Here is a 23,899-nt window from a genome sequence, read left to right on the forward strand (position 1 = left end):
TGGAATGTTGATTTAATGATATTGTATGTACTTTGAAGTATAAGGGTTACATTTTAACTTCTTGGTTAATTTATCTTTGGATATAACCATGAGAATTGACAGAAAGGAACAGCAACTGGAAAGCAAGCATTGCATTGCACAAAGATGTCTGTGAAATGGACTTCAGTAATTCTGCTAATACAACTGAGCTTTTACTTTAGCTCTGGGAGTTGTGGAAAGGTGCTGGTGTGGGCGGCAGAATATAGCCATTGGATGAATATGAAGACAATCCTGGAAGAGCTTGTCCAGAGAGGTCATGAGGTGACTGTCCTGGCATCTTCAGCTTCCATTCTTTTTGATCCCAACAACTCATCCGCTCTTAAAATTGAAGTCTTTCCTACATCTTTAACTAAAATTGAGTTTGAGAATATCTCCATGCAAGAGGTTAAGAGATGGATAGAACTTCCAAAAGATACATTTTGGTTATATTTTTCACAAATGCAAGAAATCGCATGGAGGTTTGGTGACATAATTAGAAATTTCTGTAAAGATGTAGTTTCAAATAAGAAATTAATGAAGAAATTACAAGAGTCAAGATTTGATGTCATTTTTGGAGATGCTATTTTTCCCTGTAGTGAGCTGCTGGCTGAGCTATTTAACATACCCCTTGTGTACAGTCTCCGCTTCACTCCTGGCTACATTTTTGAAAAGCATTGTGGAGGATTTCTTTTCCCTCCCTCCTACGTACCTGTTGTTATGTCAGAATTAAGTGATCAAATGACTTTCATGGAGAGGGTAAAAAATATGATCTATATGCTTTCTTTTGACTTTTATTTCCAAATGTATGACATGAAGAAGTGGGATCAATTTTATAGTGAAGTTCTAGGTAAGTATTTTTTTTCAATCTGTAACTTATTTGTCTCTTTGAAACAGAGCTTATATAAAGCCATAAAGTCAGGGTAGTGGGGTTTTGGTAAGTGAATTTATAAAACGAAAATACAGGATGATCTATCAATCTCACAAGTATTATAGAAAAGCTTAAATTACAGGGTCAGTTAAAACTGTGTGGCCATGTTTCACACAGAAAACCCCAGGAAATCATAAACCTATGTATCAATGCCTCTAAGACTTTAAGTAATTACTCATCTGTTTTAGTATACATTGTTTTACATCTTAAAATCTGTAAAACCCATCAAATAACATCTTACTGAATGCATAGATTTAGAATGAGTAGTTACACATTTTTCTACAACTATCTATATAACTGCCAAAATTATTTTTTCTGTAAAGCTTGGTTTTCTTATTTAGAAATCAAATGATATTCCCATGTTACCAGAAGTTTTCCTTCACAGTAGAGAGAGAGAATGTCTATATCTCTGATGCAAAAATCATTAAAGATAATTTGAAGTTTCTAATGTTTCTATACTCTTTCATTAAAGAATTGGAAACCATTCATTTAGAGACCAATCATCTTATTGGAATGTGAAGGTTGTTATGTCTACATAGTTGCTTTTCAAACTATGTCTCTTTATTAAAAGATATAAGACAGATTAAGGTTGAGTACAAATCTTTATTTCAATAATTTCTCAAAAATTTCTAGCTATAATTTACAAATATATTTACTTAAAGATAATATTATTAAGATCTTACCTTGAATCTAAAAGAGTACAAAGTTTTCATCCATAATCTCCACATAGTCCACAGTTCACTTGAAGAACCAAAGATAAAAGGATTGGCTTAATGAGTTGTGTAAACTAGAGTATTTCTTAGAAAATTATTTTTATGGGTACAGTAGAATTAATTGAATATGGAGCTCAAAGAGTTGTTTAAATGTCCATATGCTACTATTGAAGCTTTAAAAAGAAAAGAAATTGGTGTTTAATTCTCTGTGGCTTATTTTAATAATTATTTATGATTGTGAGTATACTGCTGTGACATTAGAGATGTAGCTTAACCTCACAATTCTCCTACTATTTTCTTATAAATATTCATGGGCAAAATCAAAAATACATAAATTAAATTATGTCTGTAAATGAACATATGTATATATTTTTCAAAGCACAGACGCTTTTGCCTATATTTTTGCCTTCATTTTTCTAACCCCTTTCAGAAAATAACCTAATGTAATTATCTTGTGTCATCCACCTTTTCTTTTCTTTTTCTTGTCAGGAAGACCCACTACATTATCTGAGACAATGGGGAAAGCTGACATATGGCTTATTCGAAACTCCTGGAATTTTCAGTTTCCACATCCACTCTTACCAAATGTTGATTTTGTTGGAGGACTCCACTGCAAACCTGCCAAACCCCTACCTAAGGTAAACATACTGTCATTGGTTTTATTTTGTTGGCTTTGAATTTTCAGTAGAAATGATTCTACAGTCTTCATTCAGAGTGTTTGACTTACACTGAAAGAAAGATGGGAAGTGGGTGGGGTAAAGCAGATACTAATTAGAACTCATGTACATAGTGATACCATCACACGTATGTGAGTTTTATGAGTACTACTAATAGAGGGGAATACTAAGAAGACTTCAAAAATAGAGTTGGTTGAATTAAAGTCTTCATTATTTAACACCTAAGAAGGTATTGATCATGCATTCAAATAATATTTACAAAGGGATTAGCACTAAACACAGGTAAGTGCACAATTTTCAGTGAAAAAAGTGGACTGAGTTTCTGTCCCCACATACCTTACATTCTACTTGAAAAGATAGAATATGTGCAAGTAATAAAAATTATATAAAAACTATTATCTCAAGGAAAAACCCAATGACAAGAAAGCATCAGTGGAGATAATAGAAAGTATCCTGGAGTCACTGATTACTAAGATGAGAGCTGAACAATACACAGGAATAAGTAAAAGAATGATGGGGAGAGATAGACAAAAGAAGGAAAACAGGTAAAGTCATCAGGATAGTTCTCAAGTCCTCAGGTTTTATTTGCAGGGAGAGACTAAGAATCAGATGATGCTGAGAGGCAAATTAGAGCCAGATACATATTAGGAGTTGAAATATTTTTTAAGCACATTGAAAAGCTGTGAAAAAGAGTTAAGAAGGAAAGCTATATGAAAAGATTCTCTTCTTTAAGAAGAGCTTTCAAGATATTCAATGATTAAATTGCAGGAGGGTCAGAATAAAGAGCCAGCCATTCAGGAAATTTTGCATGGATTCAGGTAACAGTTGATGGAGAAGTGGACGAGTATGTTGATGGAAATAATGATACCTACATTTAAAAAATAGTGACAAATTTATGTTGTGTTGTGTGGAAAAATATTAACACAGGAAAACACTTCAAATGTCTCTGACCTGTAGTCAGTTACTCAGAGATAGTATTTATTTTGCAATTATTGTTATTTTGCTATTATTACTAATAGTACTAATTACTTAACATGTGCAGGTCACTTGAGATATCATTCTTCATTTAATAGAGCCAGATTTTTCAGTACATCAAAATTATATTATCTTGCAAAGTCATAGTTGACAGACACCATGTGGACTTGATTAAAACTAGACATATCAGTTTATCAGTTTTGACAGTAAGATGAGCTATCAGGAGAACCCGCTCCTGATGTTTAACGTGGATTCTTTTCTATTTCCTAAGTGTCTCGGCTGGGTTGAGAAATAAAGAGAAAGAGCACAAGAGAGAGAAATTTAAAGCTGGGTGTCCGGGGGAGATATCACATGCCATCAGGATCCGTGATGTTCCCGCAAGTTTTATTAGCGATTTTCAAAAAGGGAGGGAGTGCACAAACAGGATGTGGGTCACAGAGATCACAGACTTCACAAGGTAATAAAATATCACAAAGCAAATGGAGGCAGGGCTAGATCACAGGACCAAGAATGAGGTAAAATTAAAATTGCTAATGAAGTTTTGGGCATTGTCATTGATAACATCTTATCAGGAAACAGCATTTGAGAGCAGATAACCTGTCTGACCACAGTTTATTAGGTGGGAATTTTCCCCCACCTAATAAGCCTGGGAGCACTATAGGAGACCGGGGCTTATTTCATCCCTTAGGCTTCCACCATAAAAGACGGAATGCCTTAAAAAGGGACTGTCTATAGGCCTACCTTCAGGGCGCATTCTTTTCTCAGGGATGTTCCTTGCTCAGAAAAAGAATTCAGTGATATTTCTCCTATTTGCTTATGAAAGAGGAGAAATATAGCTTTGTTCCATCCGGCTCCCTGGTGGCCAGTTCAAAGTTACCTCTCTTGTTCCCTGAACATCGCTGTTATCCTGTTCTTTTTTTAAGATGCCCAGATTTCATACCATTCAAACACACAGGCTCTACACACAATTTGTGCAGTTGACACAATCACAGGGTCCTGAGGCGACATTCATCCTCCTCATCTTACGAAGAAGATGATGGGATTAAGAGATGAAAGTAAAGACAGGCATAGGAAATCACAAGGATATTCATTGGGGAAGTGATCAGTGTCCATGAAATCTTCACAGTTTATGTTCAGAGATTACAGTAAAGACGTGTAAGAAATTATAAAAGTATTAATTTGGGGAACTAAAAAATGTCCGTGAAATCTTCACAATTTATGTTCTTCTGCCACAGCTTCAGCCGGTCCCTCCCTCTGGGGTCCCTGACTTCCCACTGCAATGAGCTAGTTAAAATTCTAAAATTCTCTCATAGGTAATGAGGATCTTCACCAGTATCACAGCTTAAAACACTTCCTCAACAAAATAAATGCGTTCCTGTAATATTTGCAGACAAACTCAGTTTCACTTGATCTTACTAAAGCATTTAAATCATTCTTCATTGAGACCCCAGGGGTTTACATATTACAGCATAAACATACCCTATGAGAGCAGATGATTTTTGTCATATGACAAGTAACTCATTAAAGCTCCCTGTGTCAACTTGTGTTAACATCATAGCTGCTTGACAGAGAAGCACAGAGATAATGAACAATGCATGGATAATAAAGATCAAATAATTTATACCAATTGTATCTGAATAGTGTTCTTAGTTTCAATACCAAAAAAATTCTGCCGGCATATAAGATTATATTCTTTATGAAAGAACACAATAAACTCATATATTTTAAATTAATATCACACTTTTAAAACCTGTGTACAAAGCAAGCATTCTTTATTACATTATTAAGTAATCTCTTAAAAGATAATTTTTGTCCACATAAAACTGAGATTTTATTCCATTGTTAAAACTCATTATCTATATTGAATGCAAATTGCATGGGCTTTATATGATAACTTTCTCAAGAGACAAAAGCTGGGGTAAGACTAATGAAAAATCTATGCCACCCTGGCCTACTCTTGAAAGATTTTCCCACTCACACTAAGGGAAACCGATAGTGTCAGTAGGAAGGGGAAGAGTAGGACTTGTAGAAGGACAAGAAAAAGGATGACTAGTAGTACAATAGTGATAATTACTACTATTAGCTGTTGTTACTAATTTGCAGAAAGATTTGAATGCAAGTCAGTGGTTGTGAAACCAGTTCTTTTTTTATTACGTAAAATAATTGCTAACCCAGGTTGCTTTCATTCCAATTAAATATTAGATTCTCAGACAATTTCTATATAAGAGGATAAGACATGACAAAATGTATCAGGTGTTTAAAAATGAATATTACTATAAGTTTTATACTATATTCACGTGAAATCATACAGAGAAAAAAATTACTTAAGGTACACCTATTCGACATTATGGAAAATATGCATGAAATTAGCATTGGAAGTAGTCCAACATCTTAAATGAAGGAATGATTAAAAACTTATACTGTGTGTATACAATAGCATCACAATAATTTTATCAATGAAATATTCAATTACACTGTCAGCTGTAATACAAACAAAGGGAGTTAGAAAATGATAAACGTAACAAGATGACAAGTTTTTGCAGGAGGAAAATGCATACACAATAAGATTAACATTTTCTAAATAAGTGTCACATGTGTACATTGAGCTATATAAATAGGACAAAAGCCATGATGAAAAACATATTTTACATAACTAATATCACAACATAAAAATTTTAGAAAAATTTTATTTAAAAAAATTTTTCATGCTTTTATAAAATTTCTTACATTAATCTTATATTATTTTTATGATGTTATCACAGAAGAAGAAACAACCAGTCCACATCAGTGATGAATCTGTAAACAGAGATTAGAGTCCTTCAACACTGCATGGATAAACAGGGCTCTTGGCATCAAGCTAGTGAGGTGAAACACTGAACACCAGTTACAGTAAATATGGCTACAGTCAACAGCAGTCATGCACAATACCTACATGCCCCAAGTATTACCTGGAATAGCAGTACAATGACTCTTATGTTAAGATTAAAAATCATATTTTAAAAATGCTCCGTAATATGTGGTCTGCACAGTTAACATTTGGACATTTTTTCTTTGTTTTGTTAAGAATCATAAGGAAAAGTTTTACCACAATGATTAAATCTGAAAATATTTAAGTTTAAATATTGGCATTCATTGGAGAACACAAGTCAGAATAATTCGCAATCGATTGCAGCCAAGCACATCTTCACCAGGAGTGTAATGTGGTGTGAGTGAGCTACTCAAAAGAGAGACAAGATCTCCCCTGCAAAAAGGTCTGGTGGCCTCTTCTATTCTGATGCAAGTGCTGCCTCTGAGACACAACAAAGTGATGATGAGAGTTCCTCATATGCAGTTATAAATAGCACATTAGTTTAACAGTGTGATTTCAGGTCAATAGGTGCTCCACCTAAACAATAATCTGAAAATATGATCATTCAACTATGTAACTGTATAGTGTACAATTCTGTATTATAAATAAGACTCCTGGACTAATTCACAGAAATTCCAAATTACAATACCAAACTCCAGTATGTCAGTGGTTCTTAACCATCAGCTTTTATTTTTGTTTAGTTTTTCAAAAACTACCAGAAAACTCTGACAAACTTTAAGTGAAGTAAAAAGCACTGTAGAGAAACATAAATGTAGATGTAAAGTTATCCCAACAGTGAGCAGCTTATCCTCAGAGCTCATAGTGAGGGAAGTAAACACTAATGGATTCCTAATAAAAGAATCCTACAGAAAACCTGCCTGAAATCAACACAAGTGATTTAGTAGAACAACAATATAGAATTAAAGCTGAGTGGTGCCACTTTCCAAGAACGTATATTAGTAATTTTAGTATTATAAGAGAAGAGTCTGTGTGTAATATTTTTGACATTATCTCCCTGACTACAATGTAATAGCTCCATTTCTTTTCTCCCTTACACACATGCACACAAATACATACACATACACACATAGTTACACAAATATCCTTAGCAGAGTCCACCTATCTCACATTTTGTATCTAATTTCAAAATCCCTCAGTGATTGAGTAAGTTAGAAAATATTATTTACTCCAATGATTACTCAAAATAACTGATTTTCTCTCTTTAGTAATTTGTCCCAATTCTTTCAGTAGTGCCTGCTATGCTGTTACTCTTTTGTGATGAAACAAATTCTTTTTTCACAGGAAATGGAAGAGTTTGTACAGAGCTCTGGAGAAAATGGTGTTGTGGTGTTTTCTCTGGGGTCAATGGTCACTAACATGAAAGAAGAAAGGGCCAATGTAATTGCATCAGCCCTTGCCCAAATCCCACAAAAGGTAAGATGAAGTGCCTTACTGGTGTGGAAAACTACTGAAAGAGGCTGTTAAAGTTTGTAAGTAATCCAATTATAGAAACTTCTGACAAATGTAAAGTTGGCCAAAAGTTGAAAAATTAGAACAAGGATATTCCTGGAGAAACAGTGATAAGTGAAAATTGTGGTTGCATTTAAAAAAAAAAAAATGTTTTTAAGTATGAACATTCCCCTATGTAAATATGAAGACAATAAATTGTATGGAGAAAGGTATTAAAAAAATGTTTGGAGACTTTTCACCTCCTGTCCCATAAAATTTTGAATTGTGTATGTGATCTACATGCAAAGAATATTAAAGAGTAGATTGAACTCTTTATAGCCGAATATAGCCTTAAATATGCTTGTATAGCATCCACCGACAGAAGTCATAGTTGTGCCTCAGACTTAGAGGTTGCATGTGACCCTGGGGGAGTTCCTAACCTTGGTATGCATGAGTGGTTTCTATTAGCATCAGTGGAAACTCACTACTCCATATGTATCCAGCAAAGGCAACTTGAGACCCAGAGTTATTTTTAATTTCTAATATTAACACTCATACATACTGCTGAATTTAACTCAATATATTTCAGGTAAGTGAAAATGGTGCTTAATATAGTCTTTAGAATGACTTTCAGGTGTTTTCATAAAAAAAAATGTATCCAGAACTGTTTCCTTGTAGAAATACAAGTAAGACTTATGATCATTTTCTTCAGAACAGTTTTCCTAATCTCAGCAGTATCCAATGAGTGAAGAACACTTGACTGACTCTTGGGCCATCTCTATTACTTATCGTACTCTGGAAGCTCTTGGTGAATGTTTACAATTATGGAATGTAATATTTCTATTTGCACTTTAAGTCAGATACTTATATAAAATACTTGACAACAAGTGGAGAAGATTGCCTCTGTTAGTAATTATGCGGTATATACTCTATTTAAAGATCTGTGGTAGTATAACACGATTGAATGTCGTTAATTTAGGAATAATAACTGCCACATGTGGGGAGCAGGGGAATAAGGAAAATGAATTGCAATCCTGTGATTAAAAGTGTAAACTATAGGCCAGACATAGTAGCTCACGCCAGTAATCCCAGCACTTTGGGAGACCAAGGTAGGCAGATCACAAGGTCAGGAGTTCGAGACCAATTTGGCCAACGTGGTGTAACCCCATCTCTTCTAAAGATACAAAAAATTACCCAGGCATGTTGGCATGCACCTGTGATCGCAGCTACTTGGGAAGTTAGGGCAAGAGAATCACCTGAAGCCAGGAGGCAGAGGTTACAGTGAGCCAAGATTGCACCATTGCACTCCAGCCTGGTCAACAGGGTGAGACTCCATCTCAAAAAAAAAAAAAAAAAATTGTAAACTATAGACTCCACTGTAGTACATTTCAGGATCTAGAAGTTTTATTTTTGTAAAGATGGAGTTTGGAAGATATTGCTAATGTATTTTACTTCAACTTATGGAAAAAACTTTTTAAGTATATTAATAAATATTCCTATATAATTACTTTTATACATTTTAAAAATAAACTTTATGGATATGAAAAATTAAAAAATAAACATCCTGACTAAAAATTTAGCCGTTGAGTAAGCACTAATTATCTCAGATATTAGTTCAAAATCAAAAATATACACGAACAATGCTAAAATAATACAGAGGGTATTGTTAATTGATAATAAATTTGGCATTAATAGCATAATCAGGAATAAATTTATTCAAGAAATGTAGGTGAAGTTTTGGTATTACCATGATATTGGGGTCAGGTAAGAGATACCATCAAATTCTCCCCCTGTCATTTGACCCTTTCGTTTAAGAATTCCTGAGGACACTGTACACACTACTAGTGTTATCAGAAAAAGTTACATTTTAATAGGTAACTTCACTAGCACAATAACAATAGCAGGTATTTCAAAAAGTCTCACATACATCATGCAATTTAGGCTTGCCGTGTAATCCAGCCTCTTGTACTTCCTGTACATTTTTGAAGAGGTATATCTGAGTAATGTTCAGGGTACTATTCAGAGAAAGAACAGCCTAGGCTGACAGACAACTTGTCCAAGTACCCACACAGTTTCAAAATTAGTAACTTAAACATAAAATGTCTTGGCTATAGCAGAACACATTAATCACTGTTGTCAAAGCTTTGTAGTACGTTGTCTCGGTGGTAATAATCAGTTGACCAAATTCAGCAAAATACAATTTTGAGTTTATTCAACAGCTGTATTTTTATTCATGATACCAACAGGTTCCTCATTTCTATGCCAGAAAGTATCCAAAGTTAGAAATACTGATAGTACTCTGAATTTATATCAAAAATGGTCACTTGAAATTTATTTTGGAAGTAGTGCTTGATAATTTATAATTCCAATGAAGTTACACATACTACCCTTGCAGCATTAATCTCTTTCTTATAAGTAGCTTATTTATGGACTTGCTATTTTGTCAATCAAGGGACAACGGGCTCTAACATTATAACCTACACACAAGCAGGTACGTATGAACTACTTGTCAACTTACTCAAAAAGAAATGAACACATTCAAATTAAATTTGGAAGATGAAAACTAATATAAAATACATAAAAGAAAAGAAGCACGCAGGTCATTATGAAATTGTTGGGTTTTTACACTAGAATTATAATGAATAGTTAAAATTTTTATACATTTCTTAGAATATTTTTATTTTTAAAAATTAAATTAACTTTTATTTTTAGCTTTTATTTTAAGTCCAAGGGCACGTGTACAGTTCTTTTACATAGGTAAACTTGTGTCATGGGGGTTTATTGTACTGATCATTTCGTCACCCAGATATTCAGGCTAATATCAGTTAATTATTTTTCCTGATCCTCGTTCCCCTCCCACCCTCCAGCCTCCAATACACAGCAGTGTATGTTGTTCCTGTCTATATGTCCACATGTTGTCGTCTTTCACCTTCCACTTATAAGTGAGGATATGCCATATTTTTATTTCCATCCCATTGCTAGTTTGCTAAGGATAATGGTCTCCAGCTCCTTCTATATCCCTACAAAATACATAATTTTGTTCTTTTTTTTATGGCTGCATAATATTCAGTAGTGTATATGTACCATATTTTCTTTATTCAGCCCATAATCAATGGGCATTTAGGGTGATTCCATGTCCTTGCTCTTGTAAATAGTACTACAATTAATATACCTGTGCAAGGGTCATTATAAAAGAACAATTTACAGTCTTTTCATTACATACCCAGTAATGGGGTTGCTGGGTTTCATGGTATTTTCCCCTCTAGGTTTTTGACGAATCGCCACTGTCTTCCACAATGGATGAACTAACTTACATTCCAACCAACAGAGTATAAGCAAGCCTTTTCTGTACAACCTCACCCACAGCATGATATTCTGACTGGTGTGAGATGCTGTCTCATCATGGTTCTGATTCGGATTTCTCTAATGATCTGTGATGTTAACCTTTTTTTTTTTTTTTTTTTTTTTCATATGATGGCTGGCCGCACATAGGTTTCTTCTAAAAAGTGTAACAATTTTTTAAATACTTGAACTTTTAATTGATAATCTGATTTTTTCTAAGGTATTATTTTGGAAAATCATGATTTCCTTATGTGCCTAATTAATTATAAATGTTGAGAAAATTAAATGTGAGTATTCTATTTACATCAGTCTTTGAGTAGTTCTGATTTACTAACATCCCTTGATCTCGTTCCTATCCTTTTACAGTTCTAACATTATATAACTTTTGAATTCCACTCATGGAATAAGATATTTTCTTCACTGTAACAGGTTCTGTGGAGATTTGATGGGAAAAAACCGGATACCTTAGGCCTCAATACTCGGCTCTATAACTGGATACCCCAGAATGACCTTCTAGGTAAGACTCGGGTGAACAAATACTGGATATATTAGTAACAGTACATTAGAGTGTTAATAGTTAATCATGAAACAAGCTTTTTGAATATTTGTTTAGGAAAAACAAAATGTAACTTCTTTATATTTATTTACCAGTCCTAGGGGAAAAAGAGTACGCTATAATTATTGGCATTTTATGATATACACTCACATTCTTTATGGTCAGAATCAGCAAGAATTTTTATTTCAGGTGTTACTACATCTCACAGAACTTTACAATAACTTCCTGAGCTGTCTCTCTGTCTCCTATTTCTACAACTTTACACCTGTTGTTTCCTCTCCTGCAGGGTTATTTCAAGTGCCACCAAAAATAATAGCTTTTCTATCACCAGTAATTCTGTATTTTCTGACGGATTAAATTACTAATCTTAATCATAAAGTGATGACAGGTCATGATGAAGTGTGACCTGTCCTTCCTCAATCCTAGCACCACCACCAACCCACTGCCTGCTGCCTTGCACACCCCACCTATCACACTCTGCGACTGCACTTAAAACAGCAGTTCACATCATGCCCATCTCTTGCTGTCTTCTTTATTGCACACTTAAAAAATCTAGATTGCACTTTTTCATTAGTCCAACTGGAACTCTTGTATTGTTTTGCAGTCTGAAGTCACACACACCATTCAGCCTTCACTTGCATACCCAGCACAAGTACGTGTTTTTTCCTCTGAAGTCTGAAAAGCAATAGCAAATTAGTTCAATGTGTTATCTAGAAAACACTGTCACTTTCAGAGCCTTTCGTTGTGCATCTCATTTTATTCCTATAAATAATTTTTCTAAAATTCATGCAATCCTAGGTCATCCAAAAACCAGAGCTTTTATAACTCACGGTGGAGCCAATGGCATCTACGAGGCAATCTACCATGGGGTCCCTATGGTGGGCATTCCATTGTTTGCCGATCAGCCTGATAACATTGCTCACATGAAGACCAAAGGAGCAGCTGTTAGATTGGACTTTGACACAATGTCGAGTACAGACTTGGCGAATGCACTGAAGACAGTAATTAATGATCCTTTGTGAGTAGAACAATATTTTTCACTAGGTGGTATTTATAGATAGCTTCTCTTGTCAATAGTGAGTGTGAGTTTCATCCTTTTTATAAGAGAGTAATTCTGAAAGAATTTAAATGATTTAACCAGTCTGAAATCTGTTTTTATTTTGTATTAGTTATTTAAAAATTGTATTTGAAACCCATATGTCTAATGAATAGCCAGTTAGTGAAACAATTTTCTTCACAAAAATACTTTTAAAATGATATACAGAATATAAAAAATACATTTCTTTTTATTATTATTATTATTATACTTTAAGTTCCAGGGTACATGTGCATAACGTGCAGGTTTGTTACATATGTATACTTGTGCCATGGTGGTGTGCTGCACCCATCAACTCGTCAGCACCCATCAACTCATCATTTACATCAGGTAGAACTCCCAATGCAATCCCTCTCTCCTCCCCCCTCCCCGTGATAGGCCCCGGTGTGTGATGTTCACCTTCCCGAGTCCAAGTGATCCCCTACAAAGGACACAAACTCATCCTTTTTTATGGCTGCATAGTATTCCATGGTGTATATGTGCCACATTTACCTAATCCAGTCTGTCACTGATGGACATTTGGGTTGATTCCAAGTCTTTGCTATTGTGAATAGTGCCGCAATAAACATACGTGTGCATGTGTCTTTATAGCAGCATGATTTATAATCCTTTGGGTATATACCCAGTAATGGGATGGCTGGGTCATATGGTGTTTCTAGTTCTAGACCCTTGAGAAATCGCCATACTGTTTTCCATAATGGTTGAACTAGTTTACAATCCCACCAACAGTGTAAAAGTGTTACAATTTCTCCACATCCTCTCCAGCACCTGTTGTTTCCTGACATTTTAATGATTGCCATTCTAACTGGTGTGAGATTGTCTTTAATTGTGTTTTTGATTTGCATTTCTCTGAAGGCCAGTGATGATAAGCATTTTTTCATGTGTCTGTTGGCTGTATGAATGTCTTCTTTTGAGAAATGTCTGTTCATATCCTTTGCCCACTTTTAGATGGGGTTGTTTGTTTTTTTCTTGTAAATTTGTTTGAGTTCTTTGTAGGTTCTGGATATTAGCCCTTTGTCAGATGAGTAGATTGCAAAAATTTTCTCCCATTCTGTAGGTTGCCTGTTCTCTCTGATGGTATTTTCTTTTGCTGTGCAGAAGCTCTATAATTTAATTAGATCCCATTTGTCATTTTTGGCTTTTAGTGCCGTTGCTTTTGGTGTTTTAGACATGAAGTCCTTGCCCATGCCTATGTCCTGAATGGTACTACCTAGGTTTTCTTCTAGGATTTTTATGGTATTAGGTCTAACATTTAAGTCTCTAATCCATCTTGAATTAATTTTCATATAAAGAGTAAGGAAAGGATCCAGTTTCAGCTTTCTACTTATGGCTAGCCAATTTTCCCAGCACCATTTATTCAATAGGGAATCCTTTCCCCATTTCTTGTTTCTCTCAGGTTTGTCAAAGATCAGATGGCTGTAGATGTGTGGTATTATTTCTGAGGACTCTGTTCTGTTCCATTGGTCTATATCTCTGTTTTGGTACCAATACCATGCTGTTTTGGTTACTGTAGCCTTGTAGTATAGTTTGAAGTCAGGTAGCGTGATGCCTCCAGCTTTGTTCTTTTGACTTAGGATTATCTTGGCAATGCGGGCTCTTTTTTGGTTCCATGTGAACTTTAAAGCAGCTTTTTCCAATTCTGTGAAAAAACTCATTGGTAGCTTGATGGGGATGGCATTGAATCTATAAATAACCTTGGGCAGTATGGCCATTTTCACGATACTGATTCTTCCTATCCATGAGCATGGTATGTTCTTCCATTTGTTTGTGTCCTCTTTTATTTCACTGAGTAGTGGTTTGTTGTTCTCCTTGAAGAGATCCTTTACATCCCTTGTAAGTTGGATTCTTAGGTATTTTATTCTCTTTGAAGCAATTGTGAATGGAAGTTCATTCATGATTTGGCTCTCTGTCTGTTACTGGTGTACAAGAATGCTTGTGATTTTTGCACATTAATTTTGTATCCTGAGACTTTGCTGAAGTTGCTTATCAGCTTAAGGAGATTTTGGGCTAAGACAATGGGTTGTTCTAAATATACAATCATGTCATCTGCAAACAGGGACAATTTGACTTCTTCTTTTCCTAACTGAATACCCTTCATTTCTTTCTCTTGCCTGATTGCCCTAGCCAGAACTTCCAACACTATGTTGAATAGGAGTGGTGAGAGAGGGCATCCCTGTCTTGTGCCAGTTTTCAAAGGGAATTTTCCCAGTTTTTGCCCATTCAGTATGATATTGGCTGTGGGTTTGTCATAAATAGCTCTTATTATTTTGAGATATGTTCCCATCAATACCGAATTTATTGAGCGTTTTTAGCATGAAGGGCTGTTGAATTTTGTCAAAGGCCTTTTCTGCATCTATTGAGATAATCATGTGGTTCTTGTCTTTGGTTCTGTTTATATGCTGGATTACGTTTAATGATTTGCGAATGTTGAACCAGCCTTGCATCCCAGGGATGAAGCCTACTTGATCATGGTGGATAAGCTTTTTGATATACTGCTGAATCCGTTTTGCCAGTATTTTATTGAGGATTTTTGCACCGATGTTCATCAGGGATATTGGTCTAAAATTCTCTTTTTTTGTTGTGTCTCTGCCAGGCTTTGCTATCAGGATAATGTTGGCCTCATAAAATGAGTTAGGGAGGATTCCCTCTTTTTCTATTGATTGGAATAGTTTCAGAAGGAATGATACCAGCTCCTCCTTGTACCTCTGGTAGAATTCGGCTGTGAATCCATCTGGTCCTGGACTTTTTTGGTTGGTAGGCTATTAATTATTGCCTCAATTTCAGAGCCTGCTATTGGTCTATTCAGGGATTCAACTTCTTCCTGGTTTAGTCTTGGAAGAGAGTAAGTGTCCAGGAAATTATCCATTTCTTCTAGATTTTCTAGTTTATTTGCATAGAAGTGTTTATAGTATTCTCTGATTGTAATTTGTATTTCTGTGGGGTCGGTGGTGATATCCCCTTTATCATTTTTTATTGCGTCTATTTGATTCTTCTCTCTTTTCTTCTTTATTAGTCTTGCTAGCGGTCTATCAATTTGGTTGATCTTTTCAAAAAACCAACTCCTGGATTCACTGATTTTTTGGAGGGTTTTTTGTGTCTCTATCTCCTTCAGTTCTGCTCTGATCTTAGTTATTTCTTGCCTTCTGCTAGCTTTTGAACATGTTTGCTCTTGCTTCTTTAGTTCTTTCAATTGTGATGTTAGACTGTCAATTTTAGATCTTTCCAACTTTCTCTTCTGGGCATTTAGTGCTATAAATGTCCCTCTACACATTGCTTTAAATGTGTCCCAGAGATTCTGGTATGTTGTATCTTTGTTCTCATTGGTTTCAAAGAACATCTTTATTTCTGCCTTCATTTTGTTATGTACCCAGTAGTCATTGAGGAGCAGGTTGTTCAGTTTCCATGTAGTTGAGCGGTTTTGATAGAGTTTCTCCATGTAGTTGAGCGGTTTTGATAGAGTTTCTTAGTCCTGAGTTCCAGTTTGATTGCACTGTAGTCTGAGAGACAGTTTGTTATAATTTCTGTTCTTGTACATTTGCTGAAGAGTGCTTTACTTCCAATTATGTGGTCAATTTTGGAATAAGTGTGATGTGGTGCTGAGAAGAATGTATATTCTGTTGATTTGGGGTGGAGAGTTCTATAGATGTCTATTAGGTCTGCTTGCTGCAGAGATGAGTTCAATTCCTGGATATCCTTGTTAACTTTCTGTCTCGTTGATCTGTCTAATGTTGACAGTGGGGTGTTAAAGTCTCCCATTATTATTGTATGGGAGTCTAAGTCTCTTTGTAAGTCTCTGAGGACTTGCTTTATGAATCTGGGTGCTCCTGTATTGAGTGCATATATATTTAGGATAGTTAGCTCTTCCTGTTGAATTGATCCCTTTACCATTATGTAATGGCCTTCTTTGTCTCTTTTGATCTTTGATGGTTTAAAGTCTGTTTTATCAGAGACTAGGATTGCAACCCCTGCTTTTTTCTGTTCTCCATTTGCTTGGTAGATCTTCCTCTATCCCTTTATTTTGAGCCTATGTATGTCTCTGCATGTGAGATGGGTCTCCTGAATACAGCAAACTGATGGGTCTTGACTCTTTATCCCGTTTGCCAGTCTGTGTCTTTTAATTGGAGCATTTAGTCCATTTACATTTAAGGTTAATATTGTTATGTGTGAACTTGATCCTGCCATTATGATATTCACTGGTTATTTTGCTCGTTAGTTGATGCAGTTTCTTCCTAGCCTAAATGGTCTTTACATTTTGGCATGTTTTTGCAATGGCTGGTACCAGTTGTTCCTTTCCATGTTTAGTGCTTCCTTCAGGGTCTCTTGTAAGGCAGGCCTGGTGGTGACAAAATCTCTAAGCATTTGCTTATCTGTAAAGGATTTTATTTCTCCTTCACTTATGAAACTTAGTTTGGCTGGATATGAAATTCTGGGTTTAAAATTCTTTTCTTTAAGAATGTTGAATATTGGCCCCCACTCTCTTCTGGCTTGTAGGGTTTCTGCCGAGAGATCTGCTGTTAGTCTGATGGGCTTCCCTTTGTGGGTAACCCGACCTTTCTCTCTGGCTGCCCTTAAGATTTTTTCCCTCATTTCAACTTTGATGAATCTGGCAATTATGTGTCTTGGAGTTGCTCTTCTCGAGGAGTATCTTTGTAGCATTCTCTGTATTTCCTGGATTTGAATGTTGGCCTGCCCTACTAGGTTGGGGAAGTTCTCCTGGATGATATCCTGAAGAGTGTTTTCCAACTTGGTTCCATTTTCCCACTCACTTTCAAGCACCCCAATCAGATGTAGATTTGGTCTTTTTACATAATCCCATACTTCTTGCAGGCTTTGTTCATTTCTTTTTCTTCTTTTTTCTTTTATTTTCTCTTCTCGCTTCATTTCATTCATTTGATCCTCAATCACTGATACTCTTTCTTCCAGTTGATCGAGTCGGTTACTGAAGCTTGTGCATTTGTCACGTATTTCTCGTGTCATGGTTTTCATCTCTGTCATTTCATTTATGACCTTCTCTGCATTAATTATTCTAGCTATCAATTCTTCCACTCTTTTTCAAGATTTTTAGTTTCTTTGTGCTGGGTACGTAATTCCTCCTTTAGCTCTGAGAAGTTAGATGGACTGAAGCCTTCTTCTCTCATCTCATCAAAGTCATTCTCCATCCAGCTTTGATCCATTGCTGGCGATGAGCTGCGCTCCTTTGGAGGGGGAGATGCACTCTTATTTTTTGAATTTCCAGCTTTTCTGCCCTGCTTTTTCCTCATCTTTGTGGTTTTATCTGCCTCTGGTCTTTGATGATGGTGACGTACTGATGGGGTTTTGGTGTGAGTGTCCTTCCTGTTCGTTAGTTTTCCTTCTAACAGTCAGGACCCTCAGTTGTAGGTCTGTTGGAGATTGCCTGAGGTCCACTCCAGACCCTGTTTGCCTGGATGTCAACAGCAGAGGCTGCAGAAGATAGAATATTGCTGAACAGCGAGTGTACCTGTCTGATTCTTGCTTTGGAAGCTTCCTCTCAGGGGTATACTCTGCCGTGGGAGGTGTGGGGTGTCGGTCTGCCCCTAGTGGAGGATGTCTCCCAGTTAGGCTACTCAGGGTTCAGGGACCCACTTGAGCAGGCAGTCTGTCCCTTCTCAGATCTCAACCTCCGTGTTGGGAGATCCACTGCTCTCTTCAAAGCTGTCAGACAGAGTCATTTGCATCTGCAGAGGTTTCTGCTGCTTTTGTTGTTGTTGTTGTTTAGCTGTGCCCTGTCCCCAGAGGTGGAGTCTACAGAGACAGGCAGGCTTCCTTGAGCTGCTGTGAGCTCCACCCAGTTCCAAAAAATACATTTCTTAAAATTTTGACATAATGAATTCATAGTAGAAAGGAGGAATAAATGAAATAATATAATAAATATTTTAATTAAATATCTAAAATGCCTCAGAACATGATGATTTTCCTGCTGAAAAATTAACTTTTATTATTATCATTATTGTAATGGACTTGAAATTGAGATTTAATTTTGATACCATAAAATCCTCCTCTTTGTGATATAAACTCCAAATATATTTACTATGTTTACAGAGCCATGAAGCCATCATTATCCCATAATTTTAGAACATTTTTATCAGCACAAAAGAAATTGCAATGACACAGAACTCACTTCCTATGATCTTTAGGGTGCTGTGTAAATGACGTTTCACCTAGCTTAATTTTTTGTTGTTTTTTATGGTGTTTGTTTTATTCATGTTGTTGTGTGTTTTAATACTTCATTTCTTTTTATAGCAGTTTAATATTTTTCAGTAAGGATATGTCATATTTTAGTTGTTAACTTCTCAGTTCATTGGCCTTTTGATTGTTTCCAGTTGTAGTTACTAGGAATATTGCTACACAAGTTTTTGCATAACCCTGTTTTCCTTTCTTTTGGGTTGATACTACAAGTGGAATTTCTGGCTCATGTGGGAACTGTATGTTTATGAAGAACTGCTAAAATGTCTTCCAAAGTACTTGTTTCATTTATCACTACCACCAGCAGTACAACTTGGTTACAATTCCTCCATACTTTTGCCAAACATGTCATTATCTGTCTTTTTGTTAAAGCCTTCTTAGTGGGTGTAAAATGATCTCTCATCCTGGTCTCAGATTGCATTTTCATTACGGCTAAAGACATTGAGAATCCTTATATGTGCTGATATATAATTTTTAAATATTTTGTCCCATTATGGTGCACTAAATTTTCCTTTTTGATGATGGTCTTTGAAAAACAAAAAAATAAAATTTTAAGTTAAATTTTTAATATTTTATTTTTTCACACCCAAAGATATCAATGTGCAAAATTCCTTGCAGAGTCCAGCTACCATCGATCCAGCATTTATAACTAATATCAATAATGCTTTTAAATAAGGAGGGCATCATCTAAAGGAATACTTTAAAAATACTTCATCACAAAAAAAGAAGGTTAATGAATGATAAAAACACCTTTAAAGAAGATAGGAAATAATTAAAAAGAAACACAAACCAACTTGGACAAATAGAAAAAATATGTATAAAGCAAACTGGTAGATTTAAATGTGATTGTACGAATACTTTTATTCAATCTAAACAGACTTAAAAAAAGAGCAAATAATGAGTAAAGACATAAAACATTTGAAGAGCACAATTACCAAATGGAATCTTATAATGTAAAATGATACACACACATGAACATGTGTACATATACAATACACATATATGTATTATATATATCAACTGGAAGACACATTTTCTTAGAGCATGTCGAATAGTTATTTGATGTGATTTGTGGTGGGTAATAACTCAAGACTTAGTAAATATAATAAGATTTAATGTCATAGAAACTGTGTGATGCAGTCATAGTGGAAGTGAGGCAGGTTATAAAAACTATAGCAAACATATCTTTACATTTTAGAGATAAAAAAATACACTTCAAAAAATGTTAAAGTCAAGAAGTGGATCATAATTATGCATCTACTTTTATCTCAGCAATTCTACTCTCAATTATATACCCTAGAGATACGTATAAATATATAAATATAATACCATCTAGAAGAATGTTTATGACAGAATTATCAATAGTGTCTAAAAATTATTACCAACCCAAATATGTATTAATCACAAAATGAAGAAACAATTTGTGCTTTCTCAATCAACAAAATACTACACAGCAATGGAATTACAGAAGAACTGCTACATTAATAAAAGACACTAATGAGTACATATTATATCATTCAATTACATAAACAAGCAAAACTAATGTATGCTATTCAAAGTCAGGCTAATACTTAATTGGAGGACAAAAGTAGTGACTAAATGGATCAGAAAAAGAGAATGATTCTAGGCAGGTTGTGATATCCTATACCACGATCAGAACAGTAGGTAAATAGATATCTTCACCTCTAAATAATGTTCAAGATGATCTTACATTTTTGGACTATTCACTTAGTGTACGTATATTTATCTTTTGTATTTAATATTTAAATGTTTATTTTATGAGATATATAATGCATTTTAAAACTCTAGAAATCAAATAGCAAAATAAGCACAGAAAATAGAGAAAATCCTAGAGTTTCCATCATAGTGTGGTCAGTAAAAGCCTCTCTTAGAAGTAACATAAGAAGGAAGCCATAGAAAGGGAGAGAAGTATGCCTTGGGTTGTAGCAAGAGAGAATACTCCAAGAGCAGGAGAGAGGGAAAAAAATGTGTAAGGTGCTAAGACGAGAACACCTTTGGGAGCTTAAAGAAAAAAATAGAAGGCCAATCTAGAAGACAGTGTGCAGGGGGAAAGTGTTAGGAAAAGAGCTTGCCAGTGTCAAACAATGTACGGTTCTGTAGACCAAATAACAGAGTTGGATTTTATTCTTTAAATAATGAGAAGCCATGCCAAAGTCTTAATCAGGGGAGTGCTATAAACTGACTTTAATTGCAAAAAATCATTCTGGCTACAGGGTGGGAAACAGTAGGAGACAAAAGAGTAACGTAGAAGCAAAGTGGCTAGCTATGAAGAATGTCACTCACCATGACACAATTACTTTTTAGGAACTTAGATATGATAATTCTCATATTGCATTTTCACGATCTTTCTTACAGCACTTAAAATGGTTCATGATATTGAGCACATTCTCATATGTCTGTTTGAGAACTAACAGTGTAATTGAATTGGTCATAATACAAAGTATAAATGTTTAAGGGATGAATATCCTATTTTCCATGATGTGATAGTTTCACATTGTATCAAAACAACTCATATACCCCATAAATATATATACTTAATCTGTACCTAAAAAAACTTAAAATTAAACAATTAGAAGCAAATTAAAATGCCTTATATTTTCTCTGCTTCAAAAAAAAATTAACTTTCTCACCTAACATTCAATTTCTACTTTAGAAAATATTTGTCAATGAGAAAAGTCCAATTTAAAAGCAAAACTTTCTGTGATGACTCAAATTAAAGTACACAAATTCTATGTCAATTCTTTGACATTTACTTTGAGCTATTTGGCACATTAAAAGCCTTTCATAAACTTCATATGCACAGACACATTAACTTACTTTCAGTGTTAGCAAGGGAAGAGATCACTCCTCATATTGTCTTATGCCCAATTTCTGCCTCTAAAGAAAAAAGAAGTAAAAACTAAAAGGTAGAAATGAAATGAACAAGCAAACAGCCTGGTGCCACACTCTGGGCCTGATAGTTAAAGATCGACCCCTGACCTAACTGGTTATCTTCTCTATAGATTACAGACATTTTATGGAAAAGCGTTGTAAAAATCCCTGTCCTCTTCTGTTCCGTTCTGATTACTGGTGCATGCAGCCCCCAGTCATGTACCCACTGCTTGCTCAATCTATCACGACCCTCTCATGTGGACCCCTGTAGAGTTGTGAGCCCTTAAAAGGGACAGCTCACTTGGGGAGCTCAGTTCTTGAGACAGGAGCTTTGCTGATGCTCCCAAATGAATAAACCCCTTCCTTCTTTAACTCGGTGTCTGAGGGGTTTTGTAAAAGTCTCTTCCTGCTACATTAGTATCTTTATTTTTATCTTTCAGATATAAAGAGAATGTTATGAAATTATCAAGAATTCAACATGATCAACCAGTGAAGCCCCTGGATCGAGCAGTCTTCTGGATTGAATTTGTCATGCGACACAAAGGAGCTAAACACCTTCGGCCTGCAGCCCATGACCTCACCTGGTTCCAGTATCACTCTTTGGATGTGATTGGGTTCCTGCTGGCCTGTGTGGCAACTGTGATATTTGTCATCATGAAATGTTGTCTGTTTTGTTTCTGGAAGATTGCTAGAAAAGGAAAGAAGGGAAAAAGTGATTAGTTGTATCTGATATTTGAAGCTGGAAAACCTGATAGATGAGACTACTTCAGCTTATTCCAGGAAGAAAGATTATGATGCAAGATTTCTTTCTTCCTGTGACCAAAAAATAAAAATAAAAATAAAAACATTTTCAAAATTTACTTAGTCAAATAAAAATTTGTTTTTCAGAGATTTACCAGCCAGTTAATGGTTAGAAATATTTTGTAGAAATGAAGAAAACACTTCAGAAAACACAAAATCATGTAAATCCATATGAACTTGTATTGAAATTTGTTGAACTTATATTGAAATTTGTTTTTCTAAATCATAGTTTATACAAAAAATATTTACTCAGCTTAACTATATTTCACACATTCTACATAAACAAAAGAACATGAAGAAGTCCACTGACAGTATCAGTGCGGTTTTGCACATACTCAGAATAATTTGGCTTCATTTTGAACAGGATTGTATTGTTTTAACGGCTACTAAAGAGACTATTACATAGTGAAATTGTATGGAAAGTCTCTCTTCCTTTTGATATTTTAAGATGAGTAGTATTGCCATCAACGGAACAAAGCTGGATGGAGAATGACTTTGATGAATTGAGAGAAGAAGGCTTCAGTCAATCAAACTTCTCAGAGCTAAAGGAGGAACTACGTAACCAGTGTAAAGAAAGTAAAAACCTTAAAAAAAAATGGATGAATGGATAACTAGAATAATCATTGCAGAGAAGACCTTAAAAGAACTGATACAGATGAAAACCATAATACAAGAACTATGTGAGAAATGCACAAGCTTCAGTAACTGACTCGATCAACTGGAAGAAAGAGTATCAGCAATTGAAGATCAAATGAATGAAATGAAGTGAGAAGAGAAATGTAGAGAAAAAAGAGTAAAAAGAAATGAACAAAGCCTCCAAGAAATATGGCTTTATGTGAAAAAATCAAATCTATGTCTGATTGGTATGACTAAAAGTGCTGGGGAAAATGGAATCAAGTTGGAAAACACTCTGCAGGATATGATCCGAGAGAATTTCCCCAACCTAGTAAGCCAGGCCAACATTCAAATTCAAGAAATACAGAGAACGCCACAAAGATATTTCTCAAGAAGAGCAACTCCAAGACATGTAATTGTCAGATTCTCCAAAGTTGAAATGAAGGAAAAAATGTTAAGGGCAGCCAGAGAGAAAGGTCGGTTTAAGCACAAAGGGAAGCCCATCAGACTAAGAGCAGATCTCTCAGCAGAAACTCTCCAAGCCAGAAGAGAGTGGGGGCCAATATTCCATATTTTTCAAGTAAAGAATTTTAAACCCAGAATTTCATATCCAGCCAAATTACATTTCAGAAGTGAAGGAGAAATAAAATCCTGTACAGACAAACAAATGCTTAGAGATTTTGTCACCACCAGGCCTGCCCTACAAGAGATCCTGAAGGAAGCACTATAACAATATTAACCTTAAATGTAAGTGGACTAAAAGGTCCAATTAAAAGACACAGACT

The 23,899-nt window shown here is 35.2% G+C and overlaps 1 protein-coding gene across 3 annotated transcripts; it reads left to right on the top strand.

The window, feature by feature from the left end:
• The first annotated feature begins 144 nt into the window (after positions 1 to 144).
• LOC112624278 (UDP-glucuronosyltransferase 2B9) lies at positions 145 to 22,669 on the top strand. 3 transcript variants are annotated; one of them, XM_025384788.1, is made up of 7 exons: positions 145 to 462; positions 814 to 865; positions 2,149 to 2,297; positions 7,462 to 7,593; positions 11,380 to 11,467; positions 12,305 to 12,524; positions 22,139 to 22,669. In XM_025384788.1, exons 1-7 carry the CDS (start codon positions 145 to 147, stop codon positions 22,416 to 22,418), a joined length of 1,239 nt encoding a protein of 412 aa, XP_025240573.1. In that variant the 3' UTR covers positions 22,419 to 22,669. The 3 variants fall into 3 exon arrangements, with proteins under 3 accessions (XP_025240573.1, XP_025240571.1, XP_025240572.1); XM_025384786.1 differs by having other exon boundaries at positions 145 to 865; XM_025384787.1 differs by lacking the exon at positions 814 to 865 and having other exon boundaries at positions 145 to 613.
• Positions 22,670 to 23,899: the final 1,230 nt, after the last annotated feature.

The sequence above is a fragment of the Theropithecus gelada genome, chromosome 5 (genome assembly GCF_003255815.1).
Source record: "Theropithecus gelada isolate Dixy chromosome 5, Tgel_1.0, whole genome shotgun sequence".
NCBI lineage: Eukaryota > Metazoa > Chordata > Mammalia > Primates > Cercopithecidae > Theropithecus > Theropithecus gelada.

Excerpts from the sequence above, each read along its gene's own strand:
- LOC112624278 (XM_025384786.1), top strand. The coding sequence starts at position 145 with ATGTCTGTGAAATGGACTTCAGTAATTCTGCTAATACAACTGAGCTTT. Across the intron at positions 2,298-7,461 it reads CTGCCAAACCCCTACCTAAG|GAAATGGAAGAGTTTGTACA; the intron begins GTAAACATACTG and ends CTTTTTTCACAG. Across the intron at positions 11,468-12,304 it reads ACCCCAGAATGACCTTCTAG|GTCATCCAAAAACCAGAGCT; the intron begins GTAAGACTCGGG and ends ATGCAATCCTAG.